This window comes from Pelophylax lessonae, assembly GCF_965119305.1.
Source record: "Pelophylax lessonae genome assembly, chromosome: 5".
In the NCBI taxonomy this organism is placed as follows: Eukaryota; Metazoa; Chordata; class Amphibia; order Anura; family Ranidae; genus Pelophylax; species Pelophylax lessonae.
In genome coordinates, this window is record NC_138772.1 from 476,254,750 (window position 1) to 476,280,689 (window position 25,940).

Below are 25,940 nucleotides of genomic sequence, written 5' to 3' on the forward strand. Positions count from 1 at the left end.
CTGGACTACACAAACATGGTCGCCATGTATAGAAAAACACAGGCTACAATAAAATGGTGGCGCCAAGCGGCACTACAAGGCATACAGGGTCCCAGGATTGGGAGACCAGGCCTCAAGGACAGATCCAGGCAGACTGGGGGGCCCTGGTAGGAGCCCCCGCCAGGTACAACCACCCCCCCCCCCCACAGTCAATCGCCAGTCAGCGCCCTGCCCCCACCCCTGGAAGTGGCCAGACCACCCAAACAGCCTCAGTGTATGTGGAAGGTAGGGCAGGATGAGGGACTCGGCAAGAGGAGGGGTGCCTGCGGGAAGGAGGGGAACCCGGGGGTCCGACCATCCCAAGGAGGGGCCCACATCCACCCCAAAACCCTCCGGTGGGAGATAGGGGATAGCTACTCACATACCAGGAACCAGGTGGGCACGGCTCCAGACAAAACCCCTCTCCATTGAAATGGGGGGGGGGGTTTGGGGGCTGTTGGCTAGGAGGAGGGCTGCGACTTGGGCCAAGACCTGGTCGTACATGACCTTGGAAGACATTTAACTTGCAGGCAAGCCCCCGTCTGGTGGGGCTATGTCGCGGCCGACCTAGCGCAGAGCTGAGGTCTGTGTGCGCTCACTGGCCAGACTGGGGTGACCACTGGATATAGATTATAAAGCCCATCGCCCAGTCAGGCAGTTGATTGTAGATCTCACAGGAAAAACCTAGGAGAAAAAAATTTCTATCTAAAAAGAAAAATTTGCCAGGACCAGAGATCCCAGCAAGGAACCAGGTCCTTACTCCTGACTAGGCAGAAAAAGCTGAGTGCCTATAACGGAGAGAGGGTGTATACCCCCTGGGACTGCCCATGGGTGTAGCCAGAAGTTTTTTCTGCCTAGTGTCCTACTCCTGCAGGGGGCAGTATAACCCAATGGTTATGAATACCAGGAGCTGTGTCCGTCAATGAAGGAAAGTGAAAAATAATTTTATGAGACACACCTGTATATACTATATATGCTGTACTGTGCAAAAGGTTTAGGCAGATGTGAAAAAAATGCTGTAAATAAATGAAGAATGCTTTCAGGAAAATGATATTATGTGATACAATTTCCTATTACTTTTATCATATATACAGTGATACAGTATACAAATCTTACTAATATGTATCTGCTGCGTGCAGTTATATGTGGACATTCGGTTTGTAACCAACCATAATATATTGGTTACAATGTAATAGAGGTGAATAATGAACAGACTAGGAAAGCCCCAGCCTGCAGATCTGCACTCCTCAGGCTCCTCTTTTCACAATGATCAGGCTCAGCCTCGGATAGGCACTCGATTGAGGCCGCCTACTTCCTGTGTCTGGGCTCTGAATGGCACTCGGCGCTCTGCACTGTGCGGCCAGCTTGGGGGACATTGCAGCTGGTAGGTGACAGTGGCCCCCGGGCCAGAGGGGGGACAGCAATGTGGGAAGGGGTGGGGGAGGGTTTTCTGGAGGCAGGCAATTTAACCCCTTCTCTTCCAGAAGCTCAGCATGGTCTCCTGGCCGGCTGTGACAACTTTACTTTGTTTCTTGCCAGGTATGTGCTGTGCATGGGGGGACCTGCAGTGTATACTCCTCATTCCTCTGTATACTCCTCATTCCTCTGTATACTACTCATTACCCTGTATACTCCTCATTCCTCTGTATACTCCTCATTCCTCTGTATACTCCTCATTCCTCTGTATACTCCTCATTCCTCTGTATACTCCTCATTCTTCTGTATACTCCTCATTCCTCTGTATACTCCTCATTTCTCTGTACATACCTCTGTATACTCCTCATTCCTCTGTATACTCCTCATTCCTCTGTATACTACTCATTACCCTGTATACTCCTCATTCCTCTGTATACTCCTCATTCCTCTGTATACTCCTCATTCCTCTGTATACTCCTCATTCTTCTGTATACTCCTCATTCTTCTGTATACTCCTCATTCCTCTGTATACTCCTCATTTCTCTGTACATACCTCTGTATACTCCTCATTCCTCTGTATACTCCTCATTTCTCTGTACATACCTCTGTATACTCCTCATTTCTCTGTATACTCCTCATTTCTCTGTATACTCCTCATTTCTCTGTATACTCCTTATTTCTCTGTATACTCCTCATTCCTCTGTATACTCCTCATTCCTCTGTACATACCTCTGTATACTCCTCATTTCTCTGTATACTCCTCATTCCTCTGTATACTCCTCATTCCTCTGTATACTCCTCATTACCCTGTATACTCCTCATTACCCTGTATACTCCTCATTCCTCTGTATACTCCTCATTCCTCTGTATACTCCTCATTCCTCTGTATACTCCTCATTTCCCTGTATACTCCTCATTTCCCTGTATACTCCTCATTCCTCTGTATACTCCTCATTCCTCTGTATACTCCTCATTCCTCTGTATACTCCTCATTCCTCTGTATACTCCTCATTTCTCTGTATACTCCTCATTCCTCTGTATACTCCTCATTCTTCTGTATACTCCTCATTCTTCTGTATACTCCTCATTCTTCTGTATACTCCTCATTCTTCTGTTTACTCCTCATTCCTCTGTTTACTCCTCATTCCTCTGTATACTCCTCATTCCCCTGTATACTCCTCATTCCTCTGTATACTCCTCATTCTTCTGTATACTCCTCATTCCTCTGTATACTCCTCATTCCTCTGTACATACCTCTGTATACTCCTCATTTCTCTGTATACTCCTCATTCCTCTGTATACTCCTCATTTCTCTGTATACTCCTCATTCCTCTGCATACTCCTCATTTCTCTGTATACTCCTCATTCCTCTGTATACTCCTCATTACCCTGTATACTCCTCATTACCCTGTATACTCCTCATTCCTCTGTATACTCCTCATTCCTCTGTATACTCCTCATTCCTCTGTATACTCCTCATTCCTCTGTATACTCCTCATTCCTCTGTATACTCCTCATTCCTCTGTATACTCCTCATTCCTCTGTATACTCCTCATTTCCCTGTATACTCCTCATTCCTCTGTATACTCCTCATTCCTCTGTATACTCCTCATTCCTCTGTATACTCCTCATTTCTCTGTATACTCCTCATTCCTCTGTATACTCCTCATTCTTCTGTATACTCCTCATTCCTCTGTTTACTCCTCATTCCTCTGTATACTCCTCATTCCCCTGTATACTCCTCATTCCTCTGTATACTCCTCATTCCTCTGTATACTCCTCATTTCCCTGTATACTCCTCATTCCTCTGTATACTCCTCATTTCTCTGTATACCGCTCTGTATACTCATTCCTCTTTACACACCTCTGTACACTCCTAATTCCTCTGTATACAGCTCTGTATAATTCTAATTCCTCTGTATACACCTCTGTATACTCCTCATTCCTCTGTACACACCTCTGTATACTCCTCATTCCCCTGTACACACCTCTGTATACCCCTCATTCCTCTGTACACACCTCTGTATACTCCTCATTCCTCTGTACACATCTCTGTATACTCCTCATTCCTCTGTAGACACCTCATTTCCCTGTATACTCAGTCCTCAGCACACCGCTCTGTATACTCCTCATTCCTCTGTATACCCCTCATTCCTCTGTACACCGCTCTGTATACTCATTCCTCTGTACACTCCTAATTCCTCTGTATACAGCTCTGTATACTCCTCATTCCTCTGTACACACCTCCGTATACTCCTCATTCCTCTGTATACCCCTCATTCCTCTGTACACACCTCTGTACACTCCTAATTCCTCTGTACACTCCTAATTCCTCTGTATACAGCTCTGTATAATCCTAATTCCTCTGTATACAGCTCTGTATACTCCTCATTCCTCTGTATACAGCTCTGTATACTCCTCATTCCTCTGTACACACATTTGTATACTCCTCATTCCTCTGTACACATTTCTGTATACTCCTCATTCCTCTGTACACATTTCTGTATACTCCTCATTCCTCTGTACACATCTCTGTATACTCCTCATTCATCTGTATACAGCTCTGTATACTCCTCATTCATTTGTACACGGCTCTGTATATTCCTCATTCATCTGTACACAGCTCTGTATAGTCCTCATTCCTCTGTACACAGCTCTGTATACCCATCATTCCTCTGTACACAGCTCTGTATACACCTCTGTATACTCCTAATTCCTCTGTACACAGCTGTGAAGGGGACTCTGTCCTCCTCCTCTTCCCCCATGCCTTCCCGGGGGGACCCTCGGGGGTTGTACACCCCACATCTCTCCATAATTCCTGGGTTTATATATGAGATCTCTTTTATTTCTGTTGATTTTATGGCAGAAGCCCTGGAGGATTTGGCTGCTCAAAGACCAGGCCCTATTTTGCGATTCGGCACTGCGTGAATTTAACGGACAATTGCGCGATCGTGCAACGCTGTACCCAATTGATGTCCTTTTTTTCCCACAAACAGAGCTTTCTTTTGCTGGTATTTGATCACCTGTGCGATTTTTATTTTTTGCGCTATAAATAAAAAAAGAGCAACAAATTTGAAAAAATAACAATATTTTTTACATTTTTTTATATGAAATTCTCAAAAACAAAAAGGTAAAAATCAAAATTTTTTAACATTTTAGGCCAATTTGTTTTCTGCTACCTATGTTTGGTAAGAAAAATCACAATAAGCGTATTTTGATTGGTTTGCGCAAAAGTTATTGCGTTTACTATCTAAGGGAAAGATTTTTGTCATTTTTATTGTTTTTTTTTTTTTAACTAGTAATGGCGGCGATCTGCGATTTTTTTTTTTTTTTTTTTTGCGGGACTGCGACATTGCGGCGGACAGATCGGACCCCTGACTGACATTTTTGACACTTTTGGGGGGACCAGTGACAATACTACAGTAATCAGTGCTATACATATGCACTGTTATTGTAAAAATGACACTGGCAGGGAAGGGGTTAACTTTATTGGTGATCAAGGGGTTAAGTGTGTCCCTAGGGGCGTGATTCTTACTGTTAGGGGGTGTGGCTTGTGAAATAACCACAGAGACATACAATCCTACATAGCAGGATCTCATAGCCTCTGTCATTACTTCAGGGAGAATGACAGACGGCTGTGTTTACATCAGCTGTCTGTCCTTCTCCCTCTCCTGTGGGAGATTGTGAGTGGCTGGCGGATATCTGAGCCGACGGTCACACGCGCTGGCAAGGCAGGAAACGAGCGGGGCGGGAGCGCGCCGCTGGCGGCATGCGCTGGCCCCCTACAGGCTTGTGGGCGAGCGACATAGTACCATGTCACTTTGCCCAGGAGAGGCTGACTGCCGCAGTAAATAGTCGTGCGGCAGTCGGCAAGTGGTTAATGACTTTTACCTATAGGTAAGCCTAAATTAAGGCTTCCCTATAGGTACTGTAAATCTATCCTAAACTTGTACAGTTTAGGAGATATTTACATTGCATGCAGCCGATGATGTCCTCGGCGCATGCGCTCTGAAGGAACGCCACCCGTGCCATTTCTTCAGAGCCCTGTGCCATGACTGGCGGCTCCCGCGGATGTCCGCGCTAATGACGTCACGCGGCTCCAGCCAGTAATACAGCCGGAGTCCGCAGACCCGGAAGGAAGACGGGTGAACATGGATGCGGGCTTCGTTGCAGAGAAGTGTCACATAATGTGCTAGTTTGCGATGCATACTAGCATGTTTTGCATTTACATTGCAAGGGAAAAAAAAAAAAATTAAGACTTCCTCTTTAAGTGGAATTTTAATAGGATTGCAGTATCAGCAAATAGAATCTGATGTTTATGCAGTTTGTGAGAAATAGCAGTGTGCAGAGGGTTAACGTGTGATGAGTAGTTTACTGGCTGAAGGGAAAAAATGAATTTATTCCTCCATCCACACAAATGAGCTGGATGGAAGAATTACTCGGCGCTGTCAGACAAGTGATCAGAGGCAGCAGCCCTGGGAGAAAAAATATTCCAATAGCAGGGATGTGATGGATTTTCTTCTCTATCCTGTGTGAAGGGCTCGGCTGGTAACCCTATGTAGGTATTTTCCTACACTCATAGGTAATGTATTGTGCTTCTGGCCATAGATAGGATAGTTTGGGTATGAAATTTGAATATGAAGGTCATAAAAGTTCCCTTTTCTAATTAGCTTTCTCACCTGTTAGTATCACAACTTCTGTCTTTCATATTTCTCTCTTTCCTGTACTGAGTGCTGCCAGAAGAGTAATATTATTACCTATTCCTTTCCAATGCTTGTGATTGGAAATTGACAAATTGCTTGAAAAATATCGCTTAGCATCTGATAAGACTGAAAGAGGAACTCCGGTCAGTTATAAAAAGAGTTAAAAGTCAGCAGCTACAAAAACTGCAGCTGCTGACATTTGAAGTGGAAGTAAACCCTCCTAACGTTTTCAGCTGAGAAAGCTGCCATCTTGGCCTCTGGGTAATCTTCAACTGCCATTGTGCTGCCAATGTGATCAGTTATGATACCAGCCATCGCATGGTTTGATAGTTTGGAGAGAACAACCAATGTGACAGTTGCATTGCTGGGAAATGTAACTATTTTTGGAATTTGTCAATGGTTTTACTTCCACTGTAAAGTGAAACTTTAGTCAGAAAATGAAGTCCTTCTGGACAGAGGTGGGTGACTTGAGTCACATGACTTGACTTAAAGCGGAGTTCCAGCCATTTGACTCACCTGTCCAACGGTCCAGCGATGCGGCCGCCCGAAGCCTCGATCCTTTCCCCCGACGCCGGCATCACTGCTGTGGGCACCCGGCTGTTACAGTTTGCGGCTTCACAGCCGGGTACCCACTGCGCATGCGCGAGTCGCGCTGCGCGCCGTGATTGGCCGGCAATCTTCTGGGACCTCTGACGTGTCCCAGAAGATTGCAGGGAGGGAGGGGGAGAGGAGAACTTCCGCTCAGGGTGCTGCGGCGCTCCGAGCAGAAGTGGGAGCGGGTACCTGTCAAAACTAGGTACCCGCTCCCCCCCCAAAAAAATGACATGCCAAATGTGGCATGTCAGGGGGGTAGGAACACCTAAAGCGGAAGTTCCACTTTTGGGTGGAACTCCGCTTTAAGTCAGACTTAAGTCACCAGTTTGAGGACTTGAGACTTGCTTGACTAAAATTAATAAAAGACTCGACTTGACTTTGAATTGGTATTCATGACTTGAGACTTGACTTTGACTTGAGACATATGACTCAAAATGACTTTACTTTTTTAAGTTATTAAATATTTGCATTTTCTCAAGATGTGTTAAAGCAAAATGAATGTGCCTGTTATGTTTCTGACACCACAGTCACTTAAAACACCTCAGTGTGTTCTGATTTTTAGGACACTGGCTGTTTAACAATAGAAATACTTAACATGTTTTTAGTAACTGTTGAAACATGACCGGACGAAGGATTTTGAGCTGTTTGGGCATTCAAAGTGTTTCTTTAATATGCCAAGAAAAAAGCACTAAGCAGTTTTATTAATGTTGAAAATAAAAACACAACCTTTCCTGACCACTGACTTTTAACTGATTTAAAGTTGAAAATTGGGGTAGATCGGTATTTTGACTTGATTTGTGACTTGACCAAAATAAATGACTTGCTTGACTTCTAGCAGGGGCTCGACTTGACTTGCTTGCTTTTCGCCACAGTAACTTGGGACTTGCTTGAGACTTGAAGGTTAAGACTTGCTTGTGACTTACACCCATGTCTGCTACTGTAACACTTTTTTAGGTATAACTATGTAAAACATTAAAAATAAGTGCCTATACTCTTTAGAATCCAGTAATACACTGTCTCACCCTGCTCTGCACATGCTCAGTTTCTCTCCCATTTTAGGCATTTTTACTGTATAAATGACACTGGCAGGGAAGGGGTTAACATTGGGGGTAATCAAAGGGTTAAATGTATGGCTATTTGTGCTTACTGACTGTGGGGGGAGGGGCTCTGTGACCGGCACAGAGAGATTGGGGTTTCGGCTTAGCTCAAACTCGTGATTTCTCTCTGCCTGTGTGACAGAAGACTCTCCTGCTTTGTTTACATAAGCAGTCGGGTCTTCTGTCAGTTTCTGTGATGATCACGGGAGGGGCAATGGCGATCGCGCACTGCCGAGACCACGTGCAGATAATCACGTAGATCTACCTGATTATGCGAAGCCGAGCCGCCCTGCTGCAGTAAATGTGCATGGGGCAGTCGGCAAGTGGATAAAGTGGAATTAAACCCTCCTATCCTTTATAGCCAAGAACACTGCTTCTGATTAAACTGCAACTGCCATGGGGCTGCACATGTGATCAGTTATGACAGCAGCCATTTGATGGTTTGACAGTTTGGATGAGGACACAAGCAAATGTGACAGTTAGCAATCTCGGTATTCCAGGAATGTAACTGTTTTTTGAAAACATTAAATCGATTGGGTTTAGTTCCGCTTTATGATTTACTGCTGTTTGGGAGCAAAATGGCAGCCTCCAGCAAGAAGCAAGTTGTGATGGGTAAAGTTCCACATTAATATACAAACATTTCGGCCCCATTCACACCTGGGTATTTTGGGATCATGGCAGAATCGCTGCAAATCTGCCTGCGACACAGACAAACACACTACAATCCCAAAACAAAGGTTCAGGTGCCTTTATTTTCAATGGGACCTTAACCACTTAAGCCCCGGAAGATTTTACCCCCTTCCTGACCAGGGGGTTTTTTGCGATTTTTTTTTTTTTTTTTTTTTTTTTTTTTTACTGCGTGACTTTAACGGACAATTGCGCGGTCGTGCAACGCTGTACCTAAACAAATTTCACGTCCTTTTTTCCCCACAAACAGAGCTTTTTTTTGGTGGTATTTGACACCTGTGCAATTTTTTGATCATGCGCTATAAACAAAAAAAGAGCATAAATTTTGCAAAAATAACAATATTTTTCACTTTTTTTTATATGAAATTCCCCAAAAAAAAGAAATTTAAAAATCAAAATTTTTTAACATTTTCGGCCAATTTGTTTTATGCTACATATGTTTGGTATAGATTTTTGGTGTTTTTTTTTTTTTTTAACAAGTAATGGCGGCGATCTGCGATTTTTTTTTTTTTTGTGGGACTGCAACATTGCGGCGGACAGATCGGACCCTTGACTGACATTTTTGACACTTTTGGGGGTACCAGTGACATTACTGCAGTAATCAGTGCTATACATATGCACTGTTACTGTAAAAATGACACTGGCAGTGAAGGGGTTAACTGTATTGGAGAGGGAGGGGTTAAGTGTGTCCTAGGGGTGGGTTTCTAACTGTGATGGGACAGGTCTCCTATTGTAAAAACAGAGATCAACGGTTCTACATAGTAGAACCGTCTGATCTCCATTTTTACACAGGGGAGAATGACAGGCGGCTTGTTTACATCGGGTCCGCCGGTCACACGCGCGGACTCCTCCGTGAACGAGCCGGGGCGGGCGGGCGCGCGCTCGCCTGCTATTGGCTCAAAAGCTGGTCACAGGCTAGCGACGTAGATCTACGTCACTCTGCCTGGCCGTGGCTGACTGCCGCAGTAAATATACTGTGTGCAGTCGGCAAGCGGTTAAATGTGGTTTGGTTTTTGCCATCTTTGTCACGCAGCAAATCGCATCACGTGAAGCGCGTCACCCTAAAATAAGCTCCTGCTCCTTTTTTGGGTGACAAGCTTCACGCTATGTGATTTTCCATGACAATCATGGCAAACCCGCACCACATTTTAGATGCCAATGAAAATAATGGCGGGGAGGATGAGGGTGCTTCTGTAAGGATTGGTATCAGGACCTAGGCAGCAGTATGGGAATGGAGCTTAAGGCAGCGCTTTCAAGAGAAGAAGCAGCTGTAGAAAATCAGGAGAGAAAGACAAAGGTACTTCTAAGTGCAGTATTTACAATTTAATCATGTGCAAGAAGAGATTAAATACACTTACAAGAGTTTCCATAAAAAGAAGTGTATCGGTATGAAAATAATGGCACCTGAACCTGTGATTTGTGATAGTAGTGCGTTTTGAATCGCAGTGTCCAGGTGTGATTGAGGCCTTAACAATGAAGAGAGATAACACCGCTAAGGCCAGTCAAAGTCCACGATTCAAGGTGGGTGCTGAACCTCGGATCGCCACCAGGAGAAGCATAAAAGAAGAGAATGGTCGCACACCACCACAGAATCCAATGAGGAAACGTTCCTTTATTATGGTACAAGGTACAGCAGGGTAGGACAGTGGACGCGTTTCACACGACTGCTATGTGTTTGTTCACGTAGTGATTGAGGTCTTACCAGCCCAGGGGTCCAGTGCTGTCATCAGCTAGGCCGGATGTTTGGGTCTCTGGCACTGCCAGCTTGCTTGTGGGAAGCCAGTTGTGACTTCTTAGTGTTTGGCAGCCAGCTTCCCGGTGCACAGGCGTGAGACATGCTGCACTATTGTAATAGCTATGCAGTCCCCTTGGGACATGTGAGGTTTCGGGGGGGGGGGGGGGGGGACTTCTGCTCTGCTTGGAAGTAGAAGTGGGATCAGGTACTTGTCAGAAATATCCGCTCCCAGAAAAAAAAAAAGTTTACAATGACGAGAGAAGAAAGCGGAAGCTGAGCTGAATTTCCCTTTTTAATGTGAAGTTCTGCTTCGATCAGAAATTTTAAAGTGTATATACTGTAATCCAAAATATATTTTCAGGATATTTACCATCAAACTTCACTGTAAGGCGTTCACACCTGAGAGTATTGTTTTCAGGCGTTTTTTGGGCTTTTTTCAGGTGTTTTTCAGGCGTTTTTTGCAGGTGTTTGGAGGCAGGCATTGACATCTAACAAAAATGCTTGTAATCTGCCAAAAAAGAAGCTCATGTGCCTTTTTGAGCTTCAGGCGTTTTGCTTCAGGCGACTAAACGCTCAGATGTGAACAGGGGCCATTGAAATGAATAGGAGTTTGCTTGTTGGGTGATTTGAGACTTTAGAGATGAGCGTTTTACGAGCTGAAAAACGCTCAGGTGTGAACAGTGTCTAAGCAATTTTCTTAAAGTGAACCATAACTCTCCTCCTCTTGTTTCCTTGCCAGCAATGACATCCTAAGGGCTCTTTCACACGGTCCGCCTCCGTAGGCGGATCCGTGCTGCTCAGCGGGGATCGATCCGCCGATCCCCGCTGAGCCGGCGGATGACAGCTCCGTCTCCGCTTGCAGTGTGGAGAGGGAGGTGTCACAGCCCCCGCTGCTCTCTATGGGGGATCGGATGAGAGCGGACCGCCTGTCCGCTCTCATCCGATCCGATCCCTGAATGGATGGAAAAATAGGGTTTCCATCCGTCCAGATTTCACGGACAGGATTGGATACGGATGGCAGCGGGTGTCAGCCGAGGTGTCTCCGCTGACACCCGCTGCCCCATAGAGCTGCATGGAGGATCCGATCAGATCCGCCTAAAAAACTGACAGGCAGATCTGATCGCATCGCCCGTGTGAAAGAGCCCTGACCCTGTCTTTATCCAGGTTCTGAATATTCTCCAATTTGATTGGTTGAACCAGAATGATGTAACTCCCATGCCTGTACACAGTTCATTCATTCCGGCACCAAGGCCAAGAATGTATACTGAGCAGTACACTGGCGACTCGGTATATATTCTATTATATACTATATTCTGTTTTATTGCAGAAGAGATATATCATGACGGTGCTGTAAACAAGCTCCTGGCGCCTCCTATTTGTAAGCTCAGGTATTGAGGTACAGGGGTGTTTGCTGCTATTGTTGCATTTATGTTTTAACCTAAGTATTAAATGTATGATTTTTTGTTTTATGTTATTTAAGGTCTGCAATGACTGAGAGTGATAAATCGTCACACTGCTTTTCCCAGTAATAACGGCTGCTCTATGTTGTAACCGCACTGCGTGTTAATGGTCACAGCCAGGTCCCCAACATACAGACATACATAGACTCAGCTCTGCAAGTACATTCCAAGCCTCTCAGTATGGAAAATGAAGGTAAGCACAAGCTTTGGGGTTTTATCCATTGGGAACACTGGGCACGTGTCTATGAAAGATTTGAACAGGTTTTTTTTTTTTTTTTCACAATAATTTTTGCTATGTAGTGTTGCCTAAAAAATATAAAATTATATTTTATATAGCCCTTTATGATTGTAAAAGTGAAAGGCTTAACTGGTATTGGCAGCAGTAAAGATGAATGAGGCAGGGACACCCAGGGCCAGTCCAGGCAGGTTTGTAATGTACTTTTCCAGTAAGGCAATTAACTAACACAGTTTAATGCAGGGGGGTTTACAGCAAGTCTGTAGTGTTAACATCTGCCTGTCCGAGTCACTAACAACTCCATTCCTGACTAACAGGGTGCACCTGCATTTAAAAGAGAGCTTTATTTGACTGCACTTCTGTTCTGGGTCACAGGAGACCACTTATTTCTGCACTCCTGTCACCCAGATACAGCCGACCGCTCTCTGCTCAATGAAGGCTGAGAACGGAGCGATCAGGCAGTTTTTTTTTTTAATGTTCCACACTTCTCCTTTAACTAAATTTAATGCAAAATTAGTCTGACAGGTGTAGTTGCTCCTAATTTTTTTTTTTTTTTCATGAAAGATTTTTATTGAGAACAAGAGAATACAATGCAAAACAGAAAACATCAACACGTTGCAAGGAATTTACAAAATGCATTTTCAAAGTAACTCTCTTAAGCCCCGTACACACGTACCGATCGTCGGCATACAAACGTTCGTCTTTTCTCCCCGGGATGTCGGTGTCTGTTGAAAAGTGCAAAGACTGCCCAAGAATTTTGTCCGCCGACTACAGCCGACTGCAGAAGTGATGTCATGTAATGGTTAACTTTACCTGTGTTTTTTCTTTTCTGAGCATGCCCAGTCTTGCAAATCTGCGGTCTGTCGGCAGAATTCTGTACTGACTGTCGAACAATCGTCCGTTCTGGTGTCGGCATACAAAAATTTTAATGTTTGCAAGAAAGACTCTTGTCCGCAGAATGTGCGCAGACAGCTGTCGGAGGCACCATACTAACAAGCGTACAATCGGCAGATCTTTCGTCCGCCGACGTTTGTATGCCGACGATCGGTACGTGTGTACGGGCCTTTAGTGCCGGTTCACATTTCTGCAATGCGGGAACGCTGCGAATATACAGCATGTTCCCGCATCGCATCCGGACCCCTGGCAGTTCACACTGCCATATGCATGAGATAAGCTGGGGGTGTCAATTAAAGGTTAACTACACCCCCAGATCAGATCGCATATCGCAGTGCGATCTGTAAGTTCGCACAGAATCGGATCGCACAAGTTTGAACCACCATGCGATCCGATTCTGCTGTGGACCAAAAAAAGGGTCCTGTGCGTGTTGGGTGCGATTTCGGTGCAAATTCAGCCATACAAACTGTACCTATAATAAGGCTTACCTATAGGTACTGTAAATATCTCCTAAACATGCACCGTTTAGGAGATATTTACCTTACATGCAGCCAGTGACGTCACTGGCGCATGCGCTCTGAAGGAACGGCCGCTGGTTCCGTTTCTTCAGAGCCCAGTGCCATGACTGTCGGCTCCCGCGCGGGAGTGACGTCACCGCGGCTCCGGCCAATCAGATGGCCAGATGCCGCGATCCCGGAAGACGGGCGACTGGACATGTCGCCCGTCATACAGGTAAGCGGGCGGCACAGGGGGGGCTCGTTCTAAGGTAAGCATTTCATAATGAGCTAGTAAGCGGGTGCGGCACTGTGCGCAATTCTTTTTGTGCTATTCTTCCAGTCTGGTTGCTCTTAATTTTTATTTGGTACCCTGATGCAGATGGCTAAAATGTATTTCCTTTGATCGTGAGAACATTCGATGCATTTAAGGCATGGAAAGGAACCTGTTTTTAAACGTACCTAAAAATGTTTTCTGGGTTTTAATATTTTATGAATAATCTGCTCAAACTATGTTCTCAGAGATAGTAATTTCCTTCCTATAGGAAGGAAGTGGAGGATGAATAAATTCTGAAATATCAAAATAGTTGTTACATAAAATTGCCCAAGTGCTTTTTAAATATTGAATACATTTCTTGAAAAAATTGATATATTGGGTAACAAATGCAATATGCTTGTTGTTTTCATCACTCTTCCATCGTATATCTAGATATACTCATTCCTTATTTAATGCAGTGGGAGGATAATCCCTAGCCCGCAGTTAATTTGTCATATAATCCAATATGTTTAGTCTGTTACTAATTTTTTAAAAGGCAGTCTCCTCATCTCCCCATTCCCTACTGTACTTCCCTCTGGCAATGCTGAGCTGTCACCACCCCCAGCCAGTCCAGCGATGTGGAGGTTTGAAATCCCAGCTCTCCTCCCACTTCTCCATGCAGCACTTCCAGAATGGGTAATATTGATTCACTGTGACGACACTAGCCAATCAGAATCAGCCTCCAGTCCATCCCGGAAGTGCTGCATGGAGAAGAGGCAGAAGAGCTGGGTGGGATATTAAGTAAAATAAAAATAAATAATTTTTGGTGAATTTTTGTGTTGCTAGGAGGGATAATGTATCTATTGAGGTTATTACAACATCCCATTGTACATCTGTTAATTGCCCCATATTCTCCTCCCATTTTATTCTGCTAGACAGCTGAGAGTCTTTATCCAATACCTTTACCTGTATATATCTATATAGTTCTGAGATCAACCCTTTTAAAGATGTAGCCTCTATTAAGTTTTTCAACAAAGGGATTCTACTCCATTCTAGTCCTCCTTCCTTCAATTGTGTTGCCAGCGCATGCCGCAGCTGCAGATACATATAAAAATCTCTATTCAAGAGCCCAAATTCTTCTTTCAGCTCCTGAAATTTCTTTATTATTTCTGCTTTGTTTATTTGCAATAATCTCATCACTCCCTTCTGTTTCCAGTTACTAATATTCTACAGTCCTATAAAGGCAATTAAATATTCATTATCCCAAATAGGTGTATACTCTGTAAATCCAGAGTACCCAAATATTGATCTTGTTATATTCCATACCTTCCCCAATCACTTTGCTGATTAACACTGACCTGTATCTACCCCCCCCCCCCCAAGAGTTTGCCTCTAATGCCTCTTTGAACGATGTATGTAGGGTATAGGCCAGCAATGCTTGTGAGCTATAACAGGTGGTATGGTTGCCTACTTTCCAGCCCCCTATTTGTTGTAACCGAGCTGCCAAGAAGTAGCTCCAGGGATGGGGGACTAACGAACCCCACCCCCATCTCTCCGCAACTGTAAAATTCCCAGGCGAAATCTAGCTTGCCTCTTCCTCCAGATCAATTTCCTAAAAAGACCTTCCAACTTCTTAAACTACCCTCCAGGGACCTATATTTGGGAATTATGCACAATATATTTAACATTTGAGGCAACCGTATAATTTTAACCAATCTGCAGCGACCCACTACTGGGGAAGGCGGCTCCACATCCAGCACTTTATTGTAAATTATTTTATTAAGGGCTCTAGGTTTTCCAGTATATACAACCCAGGGTCAACTGTTATGACCATTCCCAAATATTTAAAGCTCTTTGCTACTTACAGGTGTCTAGCGCTCTCTGGTAGCTCTCGCTCTTACCTATCCACCGGGAGAAGAACAGATTTCTCCCAGTTGATGGAGAGTCCCGAGAACAGACCAAATATTTCCACTATTTCCATTGTTGCGATCAATGAATGGTTCACATTCTCTAAAAAAAGGACATCATCCGCATATAGTGAAATCTTTCCCTCGTCTAAAACCTCTTATACCCTCTGCTGTTCTAATGGCTATGACCAAAGGTTTTATTGCCATAGCAAAAAGCAGGGGTGACACGACATATATCCCTCAGTCCTACCTCCTTGAGTATCCTGTATAATGGTGTATAGGGGCTCTGTCCTGGTCTCCTTCCTAAAGGGAATCTATCAACCTGAGTGTTCATCACCATACTGAGATTTCCGTCCATTAAGACTGGCAATCTTGGTTTGTCAACTATAAATTCTAACAGATGAATAATTACTTCTGTTTTAAAAGGGGGGAGAATGTACACACCCACAAGCACACATGGCCTCTCAGCCAGTAGACAACATATGATTATCTACCTCCCTCATCTATTTTGATTTGTCTACAGGAGAACCCCACTGATCTGTGTATTAAAATACTTGTTCCTCTTGAATATGATGTATACACTGAGTGGTACTGATGTTTAAATCCTCTATGTTTTAACAACTTCCCGACCACCCGCCTCCTATTTACTGCGGCAGGGTGGCTCTCCTGTGCAAACCAACGTAGGTCTACGCCGGTCGCGTGCGGGAAGCTAGGGGGGAACGCGCGCGTGAACGTGCTCCCACCCCCATTTGGCAGCAGGGAAGCCGATGTATGGGTCAGTCGGCTCCGATTGCCGCCTGACACCTGCGATCGCTCTCCGCTGAGGGGGAAGGATGGTCGGCTGTTGTAAACACAGCCGACTGCTCTTCTCCCTGAAATGATCACAGAGCTCATGGTCCTTCTATATAGGATCACATGTCTCTATGGTCATTTCACAAGCCATGCCCCCCCCCCCCACTGTTAGAATCACTCCCCTAGGCTCACATTTAACCCCTTGATCACCCACAGGATTAACCTCTTCCCTGCCAGTGTCATTATTACAGTAACAGTGCATATTTTTAGCACCCTCCTAGCTTTCCACCTGTGACCGATGTAGGTCTACGTCTGTTTGCGCAGGAGAGCCACGCTGCCGCAGTAAAAAGGCGGCGGGTAGTCCGGAAGTGGTTAATTAAGTGGTCTGTCTCCTGCAGACAAAGTACCAATACCCTAAGTGTTGAAAAAACGGCTATATATTTTTTTAGAGAGTCTCCCAGTCCCCTCACATTCTACGAACAGACCGTTACTTCACCCATTTTATTTCTAGATGAAGAAAAAAAGATTTTTTTATATATGTGATTTATGTACCCTCCCATATAATGGCCACTCTTAAACAAATTTCTAAAGTACTCTCGTGATAAAGTTTGAGCGTGCCTTGTCTATACCCATTTTCCTTTCTATTCCAAATAGGTGCGTCTGCCTTATCTATCCAAATAAAAAAAAAAAAACTCCACCCCCCAAAAAAAATCCCTTTGGGGGTATTGATTATGGTTCCATACTCCACTCATGTAAGTGCCAGGATTCCTTCTTATAAAAACACCTGTGACTCTCTAAACAACTTCACCCTTAAATCATAACTCCAATCCAATCCTATGCTCCTATAAAGAAAAAAATATTACTAAACCAATATAAATAACCTCTTGTGTCCTCATCGTGAGATTTCAGGATTTATTTTGACTGCTCATTGCTTTCTATCCAAGCTGTGGCTGCGGCAGGTGTGTCGAAAAACTTGACCACTCCTTGTGCAGCGACTCTGTCTCGCCAAATATTACATAGCGTATTGTATATTTAACTGCCGCAGTTTCCTCTTGATATCTTTAAATCTCACCCTTCTTCTCTGTACCTTCGCAGAGAAATCTGGAAAGAATTCGATTTCTACCCCCATTAAACCTAATTTCCTTCATTTCTCCTGCTTTTCTCAATATTATTTCTCTGTCCTTTAAAAAACAAACGAGTTTCATGATCACTTGTCTTGGGATCCACCCCAAGGCAGGGGCTCTCAAAGGGACTCTATGAGCCCTTTCTATAGCAAAAAAGGGAGACAGTTCTTCCTTTCCAAACACCTCCAGCAGCCATTTTTCCTAAAGAATTCTCATATTGTTCCCTTCGCTCTTTTCTTGCAGTCCTATTATGCGAACATTGTTCCTTCTTAGTCTATTTTCCAAATTCTCTAGTTTATCACTTTGCTTCTCAACTGTTCCCTTTTTAATAGCTCAATTTCATAGGTTTTATTTCATCCTCCACTCTGCTGACTCTGATCTCCAGCTCCATAGAGTGTTCATAGAGTGTTCCTGTACCTTTTGCAAATCATGTCTGAAGAGTGACATTTCCTCTTTTATACCATTTTAGCTGGTCCATCATTTCTGATAGGGCCGATTTACATCCCTTTACTGCTGTGCAAACCGTTCCAGTTTAGCTGCTGCTTCCTTATTTTGTTCCTTTACTGCTCGTTGGGGCTGTGAGCTAGAGGCCTCCTGCAGCCCTGATATATCTCCCTTTTCCCTTGTCATTGCTTCTAGCCTTATATTCCAAATGCTATACTAGATACTGACCTTATTGCTGGACATATGACCACACTCCAAACTGCTTTAAACACAGGTTTAGGCAATTGAAAAATAAAACAAAAAAGGAAAAGTCAGTTTCACTTATGTGTGCTTTCAAATGTCAGTCCAGGAATCCAGGCAATTTTACTAACCAAGATAAGGCTAATAGAGGGTTAATAACAGTTTAGATACAGTCCTTGAACATCATCTTACTGGGAGTCGCAAAGAACTCCTTCCAGGTCAGCAGAGGGACAGTTGAGACAATCAGGGAGCAGAGGAGGACCAAGGGAGGCCAAGGACGCCAGAGGGAGCCGAGGAGTGCCAGGGGGAGCCAAGGAGAGCCGAAGCACATCGGCAAGCTGACAGGAGACAGAGGCCAATAAGGGCTAAGGAGGGCCCAGAGACAGCACTTGTTCTCCTCAATGCAGCGCCCCCTCCTATTTTCCACAACCACAACGGTCTTCCCCTCCAGGCATCACAGTACTCCCGAGAATCCTCAAAGGTCACCTTAGCCATTGCCGCCAATGCGGCCAGGATGGTTCCTCTTCCCCCCCCCCCCCCACCAGCACCCGAGTCACCGCTCCTCCACTCTCCCTCCCGCGTCTCCCCTTGCTCTCAGCACACGCTGGTCAATCCAGGATATTGGAGCACAGGTGAGCCATGTGCTCTGCTCACATCACGCTGAACCACTTCCCCCCCATGTAGGCATCTTCACTTTTTTAATATGTTGTAAAAAAAATGATTTGTGATGCGAATATAAGACTTTGTATGTTGTATCAAGGGGTTAAAACCTTATCCAAATATCTAAATGCAGGTGCAGTCACAGAATCCATCCCTGCGACAATCACTTTCTCTGTTGGTTGCAGGGGATTCTTATGTATTTTAGGGAGTACGTAAAATAAAGGTGTTACTGAGTATTTAGGTATAAAGAAGGTTTTGTTTTATCATCAATAATACCATTCTTTAATGCCTTATTAGCAACAAATTCTGTCTTAGTTTGTACAGCAGCTTTTAACACTTACAGGGCAGTAAGCAGAACTATCTGAGAGCTTCCCCTTCCTAACTCACAGCAGTTATGAAGGAAGTGGAAGCTTTTGGTGTCAGCCCTGTTGCAAGAGCACCGTTTATCTACACTTATCTTGTGCAGTCCATCTAAACATTAGAAAGATATATATATATATATACGCACACAGTAGAGCCCTTTTATTTTACATCCTGCAGTCTAAAAGAAAAAAAATATATATATATTGTCAGTGCTGTCCTGCTGGACTACAGAGCATCTTGCCCTCTTATCTTCATGACATAAAAGGAAGATGTTCTATAGACAGGGCTGACAACACTGCTTGAGATTTTATTGCAGCAGAAGCAGCATTGTCCCCTCAATACAAAAGGTTAGCAGCTCATGGAATTTCTGGCAGGGTCATTGTTTTTGTATTTGTAATTCTGCAGAAAAGCTAGAGGAAGACTATTCAGGAGCCTGACATTGCAGCTCAATCTACTGTTCATGAGTTACCCAACATTCATTACATCACTATAACCACTTGCAGACTGCCTACCCACAATGTACTGCGGACAGGTGGCTCGCATATGCAAAGCGATGTACTGTCGCTGTCTACCTCCCGGTTTGGGGCCGCTTGCATGCTGGTACCAACCGTGATTGCACACAGCGGGAACTTGTCAGCAAGTCCCGGCCAATGATTCACAGCCAGGACCTACTGATCGGCTGTGTGACAATCAACACAGAGCTCTGTACAGAGAGAATGATATCTGTTTCTCATCCCCTCAAAGCAGGGAGAGATCTAGTAGTAAAAGCAGTACACATTACAAATAGTTAAGTACACATTTAACCTCTTTATTGCCCTAGATGTTAACCCCCTCCAAGTCAATGTCAATAGTACAGTGACAGTGTATAGTATTATCAATGATCACTGTATTAATGTCACTGGTGATGTCAGTGGCAGTCATTTGCACCCAGCGCCATTTAGTGTCAGATTGCTCGCCGCACTATCGCAGTCCCATTAGTAGTATAAAAAATCCAGTATACACTACAGTATATACTATAGCTTATAGGCACCATCATTGATATACATTTATTGGGATTTTATTAAAGATATGTAACAGAATACATTTTGGCCAAAGCTTATGAAGAAATTACATTTTTAAAAAAATGTTATTTGATATGTTTTGTTGCAGAAAGTAAAAAATCTTTTTTTATTTTTCTGTCTTTATCACAAAAACAAATGGTACAAATTTTGTTTGGGTACAGCATTGCATGGCCGCTCAATTGTCAGTTAAAGTAGTGTAGTGCTAAATAGCAAAAAATGGCCTGGCCATGAACAGGGAAAACTCTTCAGGGCAAGTGAATATTATAAAGGGATTGTAAAGTCAAAGGATTTTTTATCTTAATGCATTTTATGCAATAACATAAAAAGCCTTCAATGTCCACGAGTGTCTCAGCCATCCGGGACTCTGTCTCCTTGCTGTGGGTGCACTCAACAGGAGGGAGGGACCAGGAGCTCCAACCAAGGACCCGAAAAGAGGAGGCTCTGTCCTGCTCTGTGCAAAAACACTGCACAGAGGAGGGAAGTATAACATGTTAATTTTAACAGAAAAAAAAAAGACTTTACAATCACTTTAAGACAAATGCACCAGAAGGATCACGTGCAATGAATATTTGGTGAATACATTTACAGATTGAATTCCATTAAACAAAAAATATATAAGATGAAGCTGTAAATCGCAGCCACTGCTTTGCACCCCTGAGCAGGAAGTACAGCATTAAAATGTTTTAAAAAAATGTGGCTGATTACGGATACACACATCAACAAATATACTGTTTATTTAATAATTTTTTCTTTTTTTTTTCTTTAAGGTGCACCAGAAGAAGAGCTGAGGCAAAGAAACAAGGCTCCACCCTCAGAAGAAACAGAAATAAAGGACACCGAGGAGACCAAAAAACCAAAAGGAAGGTCAAAAGTAGGAAGATCGGCAAAATGTAAGATCTTCACATAAAAAAAATGCATTATCACTTTTTATTGCTGACATGCCCAAAACTAGTGACATTGGTGATAGTGGTGTCGCTAAATCTATGCTTACTATGCATTGTTGTCCTATATATCCTGCACAGTTAGAGTGTGCAGTTCAAGGGTGTGCTCATGCAGTTGTCATGTCTGCAAATCTTAGGAAGATCTCATGTTTGAGTTATCAATCATAATCAATCAGATTCTCCCCTTCATGGTTCGAACAGGGTGGTTCCATTGGCCATCAAAAACTTAAAAGGGTAACTCCACTTTCATGGGGAAAAAAACTGGTAAATTAAAAAAAAAAATAATATAGCTTATTCAATTACAACACAAGGCAAATTGTAATTGTACCAGATCCGCGACCCGACAATGTGTTTGTGGGCTTCCATCAGTATACAGCTTCCTCCCAGTCTGGAACATAGATATCAGATATTACAGCCGCCCCCATACAAAGCCGGAACTTAGCTTGTATAGATCTGGAACAACAATTTTTATTGAACAGACTCACACACAATATATACCACACAGGAGGACACCCCCCCCCTCCTGATCAGATTACTTCACCAGGTCAGGTGCCTGATAACATTATCATATGTAGATGAAATTGTGTACAGAAATAAAATTAACATATCTAAGGAACAACCAACTCACACAGTATTCTTCTTTCCCCTCAGCAACTAACAGATGACAGTGATTTAATAAACTTGAGTTGATTAAATAGCAGACTTGCTGTCATCAAGCTCATGAAGTACAATACACATTATTATAAGTGTAAACACATCCCCCCACAGTAGACAATAGATGAGTAAATCAGCACAATAAACAATGTGTGGAAGACAGGTGGTTGATCTGATGATATTCGCATCTGCTTTGAGTCTGACTGGCAGCTAGGCCTTTAACATGGATCCTAGGCCTAAAGTCCCAGAGTCTTCATATATTCCTTCAGGTATATTGTTGATAAATATTACTGTCCCGTTTGAAGTAATCCAAACCATATTCTCAGTGTCCATTAAGTAGCTGTCCACCATTTCCTTGGTCACCCCGTGTCCCTAATAGACACAAGGTGGCTTACACATAAGAGGGGCCTAGAGAGCTGAGAGAGGGATTTCTTAACCTCTCGAAGGTAAGCTGGGTTCCACGGGCCCCCCAACCAAAGTGACTCCCGTCACAGTAATTAAATGTTAAAAAACAATAACTTTCCTTTTCAATCTGCAGTGCTGTAATTTTCTGTAAAATACTAGGCAATACTAGGCAATATGGCTACCTGTAGGCGTTCTGTAACAAAAGGTAGGAATCTGCAACAACGTTTATTAAAATCTTTGCAATGTACATAGATCACTCAGGGGAATTTGTTTTCTCAACAAAAGTGGAGTTACTATTTAATTTCCTTTTCAGAAATTAGATCTCTTACATCCTGCAATTTGTAAATGTTAGTTTTTAGAATTGCCTAGTCTGTCCCCATATGTTGCTGGTGCTAACATGGTTATTAGAAGATGCAGCTTTGAAAGAGATGATGATCTTTTCTCTAATTACTCTCTGCCCTTTTTTGGCTGTAAATAAAGTTGTTTTTCTGACCATCCAATGGGGATCCATCAGACCTCTCATGTTTTTATGTCTGGTCTTTTGCAGAATAAACACTATGCTTAGAAAATATTTGCTCCTCCACCCAGTCAGTTTTAGCTTAGTGTCTTAGCAAGCAGGAGGCATTAATACAATATCTCAATGCTGGATGTCAAAGCACAACTCCAGGAGATAGAAAAAAAAACGTCCTTTAAAGTGGGTTCCCCACAGGACTGAAGAGTTAAAGCGTAACTCCACTTTTGTTGAAAAAAAAAAACATTCCCCTCTGGGTGATCTCTGTACATTGCAGGGATTTTACCAAACTTTGTTGCAGATTCCTACCTTTTGTTATTCTGAAGAAATCATTCTTTGTTCCTCTGTGCCACTGTGCTGAGTGGGTCAAATGGGAGTGGTTTCATAATTATCTGTCAGCTGTGGCAGCTGCAGGGCTCTAATGAGGGAAGCTGCTGGGCCTGGATCCCTTTCGACATGTTCCTATTAGAAGTGTCTCACCAAAAATGAAATTTTTGTTGCAGGGGATGCCAGAAATCTGACTTGTATCTTAGTGCAGACTTCTGGGAAAATTGGTGAGCCAAACACACAAGCAGGAAATGTTTCTGGGGTGTGGTCAGTACACAGAACAGCTCCAGGTATCCATATTGCATTGCATTGCATTGCATTTTCAGAAAATCACAGTGGCTGCAGATTGAAAAGGAAAGGTAATTTTTAATAACATTCAATTACAATAGGATTTGTGTCACAATTGTCTACACACGGAGTTCTCAAACTGTGGGTCGCGAGCTGCATTTGAGTGGGTCGCCGGCGGATTTAAAGCGGTCAGAGCTGCCCAGGCATCGGCAGCGCACTGTGTTACGATCAGGCAGGCAGGGCCTTGAGCTCCACTGATGCTCTGACCCCTCCCTTTGCCGTGTATGCTGTTCTGTATGGGAGACGGTGCCTCGGGGTAGGAGTCAGACTGAGTGGAGCCGTTATCAGAGTGCAGTGCATCGCATCGGAGCTGAGCGCCAGGACCAGTCACCAGGTAGGTCAGACACTGCTTGATGGCTTATTTTAGGCCTGTTGGGCGACCCGCATTTGCACATTGATTCGATTGGGCTGCTATGCCTGCGTTTTCCCCTGAAAAAAGGTGCATGTAGAATTTAAAAAATGCAGTGGTCGTGAAATCCATCCTGCTTTTGCACCATGCGACTTACCTGCAGTTCCTGCACACGCAAACTGTGTTTTTAAATGCTGGGCCCACCTATATAAAAATGCAGAAAGCTTGCCAGTGCAGGAACTGCAGGTAAGTCGCATGGTGCAAAAGCAGGATGGATTTCAAGGCCACTGCATTTTTTTAAAATGCTGCATGCACATTTTTTCTGCAGAAAACGAGGGCATAGCAGCCCATTCAAATCAATGGGCTGCTATGCCTGTGGGTCCCGAAAAATAACTGTATTCAGAAGTGGGTCTCGGCCCAAAAAAATTTGGGAAGCCCTGGTCTACACTATATAGTTTTGTTTGCAGATTTTTTTCCCCACGAAAGTGGAGTTACCCTTTAAATGCTTGTTATGTCGAGGGGTACAGGAGCATTCGGTGTTATTTAGCCTGTCCCCATGCTGCTGCCATCTTTGATGCTGCTCTCTTCTTTCCGAAGCTTCAGTCTGTGGGAGGGTCCCTCTGCATCACTATGGTACAAATAAGGGCTTTTAACCCTGCATTGTATGTGATGGGGTTAGCATGCAACTGTGGCTGAGAGCGCCTTAGAGAGGAGACTGTGAGTGACTGGTCGCACTGCTGAAAGGGGCCAAGCATAAATAAATAAAGTATAAAGAATAAAGTAATTATTTACTTCTTTTTCCGCCTTCCCTAGACATAACAAGCATTTAATCGTTGCAGTGCAGGGAGCTCCACTGTAAGGGTCAATTTTTTTTTTCTGGACTTGAGCTTTAGGAAGATTGTCACAAGTGTCTGGTCAGAGCGGAGATTGGCTGCTCTTTCTAGGCTAGCAGCAAAAGAACTTCTCCTATGTAGTGTCACATCAGAGCCCTAGGTGTGTGGGAAACAGCTGTCTGAAAAGGCCCATTTGCTGTAGCTAGTAAGCTTTGTAGGGATGCACCGAAATGAAAATTTTGGGCCGAAACCGAAACCGAAAATGCAGGATGCCTTTGGCCGAAAACCGAAACCGAAAATGACTTTTTCCCCAAAAAAATTTTAACAGATAGAAGAGGGGCATACACCAAAAACAGGCAGCGACGTACACCTGTCGCTCCCACCCTGTCACAGTATATGTACTGTGATGGGTTGGCAAGAGGTTAATTTAATTACCAATGGTATTTGTATTATGCAGCATGAGGTAACGGTTAATGTATTGCCACTGCTGGTCACTGATGAATTAGTGACCGACCAGTGGCAGTTAATTAACCCCTTTATGCTGCATTAGTGCAACCAGTATCAGTGTTAATTACCACTGGTTGCACTAATGCAGCACAAAGGGGTTAATTAACTGCCACTGGTTGGTCACTAATGCAGTAGTGACAATACATTAACCCCTCATGCTGCATAATACTAATTCCATATGTAAGCTGCCTCAGCATAATGATCAAACAAATAAAAAAAAGCAGTCAATTTTTTATGGTTGCATAAGTGCTCAATGGAACTTGGAAGAACAGAAGGGGGGGGGGGGGGCAGATAGGGGAGACAAGGGAGGGAGATGGGGACAGTGTAATGAAAAGTGTAAATGCAGTGCTCACTCATTCAAGGTCCGAGGACGAGGCAGAGGCTGCATGGCTCAGGTATCATGAGGCTTGGAATGTGTAGCTGCTTGCTGTTCTTCATATTTCCCGCCCACATCCCTCTCTCTGTCCTGCACATACGTCGAGATAGGAGAGTGGGCGGCCCCGGGCAGACACAGAAAACCTGGGGTGGGAGGGGGGAGGAGGATGAGCTGTGTGAGTCTTTCTCCTCTCCTGTCCGTGTCTGGGAGGGGTGAGAACTGCTCGCTGCTGGGCTGTGTGAGAGACGAGGTGTCACAGACGCTCCGCTCGGCTGCAGCCAAATTGAAAAGACTGATTCTCCTATCCTACGGACGGGAGAATCAGGGACTTTTCAAACCTGCGCTGCGCCCTCCTCCTTCCTCACGGCGGCCATTAATTTCGGCACTTTTAACCTATTTTCGGCCGAAATGGGATAGGCTCATTTTCGGCCGAAAATTTCGGTGGCCGAAATTTCGGTGCATCCCTAAAGCTTTGATTGAGTGCCTCTTCGTGTGCTTTTACTTGGCAA

General features: G+C 43.9%; 1 protein-coding gene across 1 annotated transcript in view; it reads left to right on the forward strand.

The window, feature by feature from the left end:
* The first annotated feature begins 11,788 nt into the window (after positions 1 to 11,788).
* The window catches only part of DPY19L4 (dpy-19 like 4), a 67,507-nt gene continuing 53,355 nt past the window's right edge, over positions 11,789 to 25,940 (forward strand). The window contains exons 1-2 of the mRNA XM_082259625.1: positions 11,789 to 11,903; positions 20,948 to 21,070. Of these exons, the coding sequence (XP_082115751.1) occupies positions 11,891 to 11,903; positions 20,948 to 21,070 (136 nt within the window). The 5' untranslated portion in view covers positions 11,789 to 11,890. The remainder of the gene's footprint in view (positions 11,904 to 20,947; positions 21,071 to 25,940) is intronic.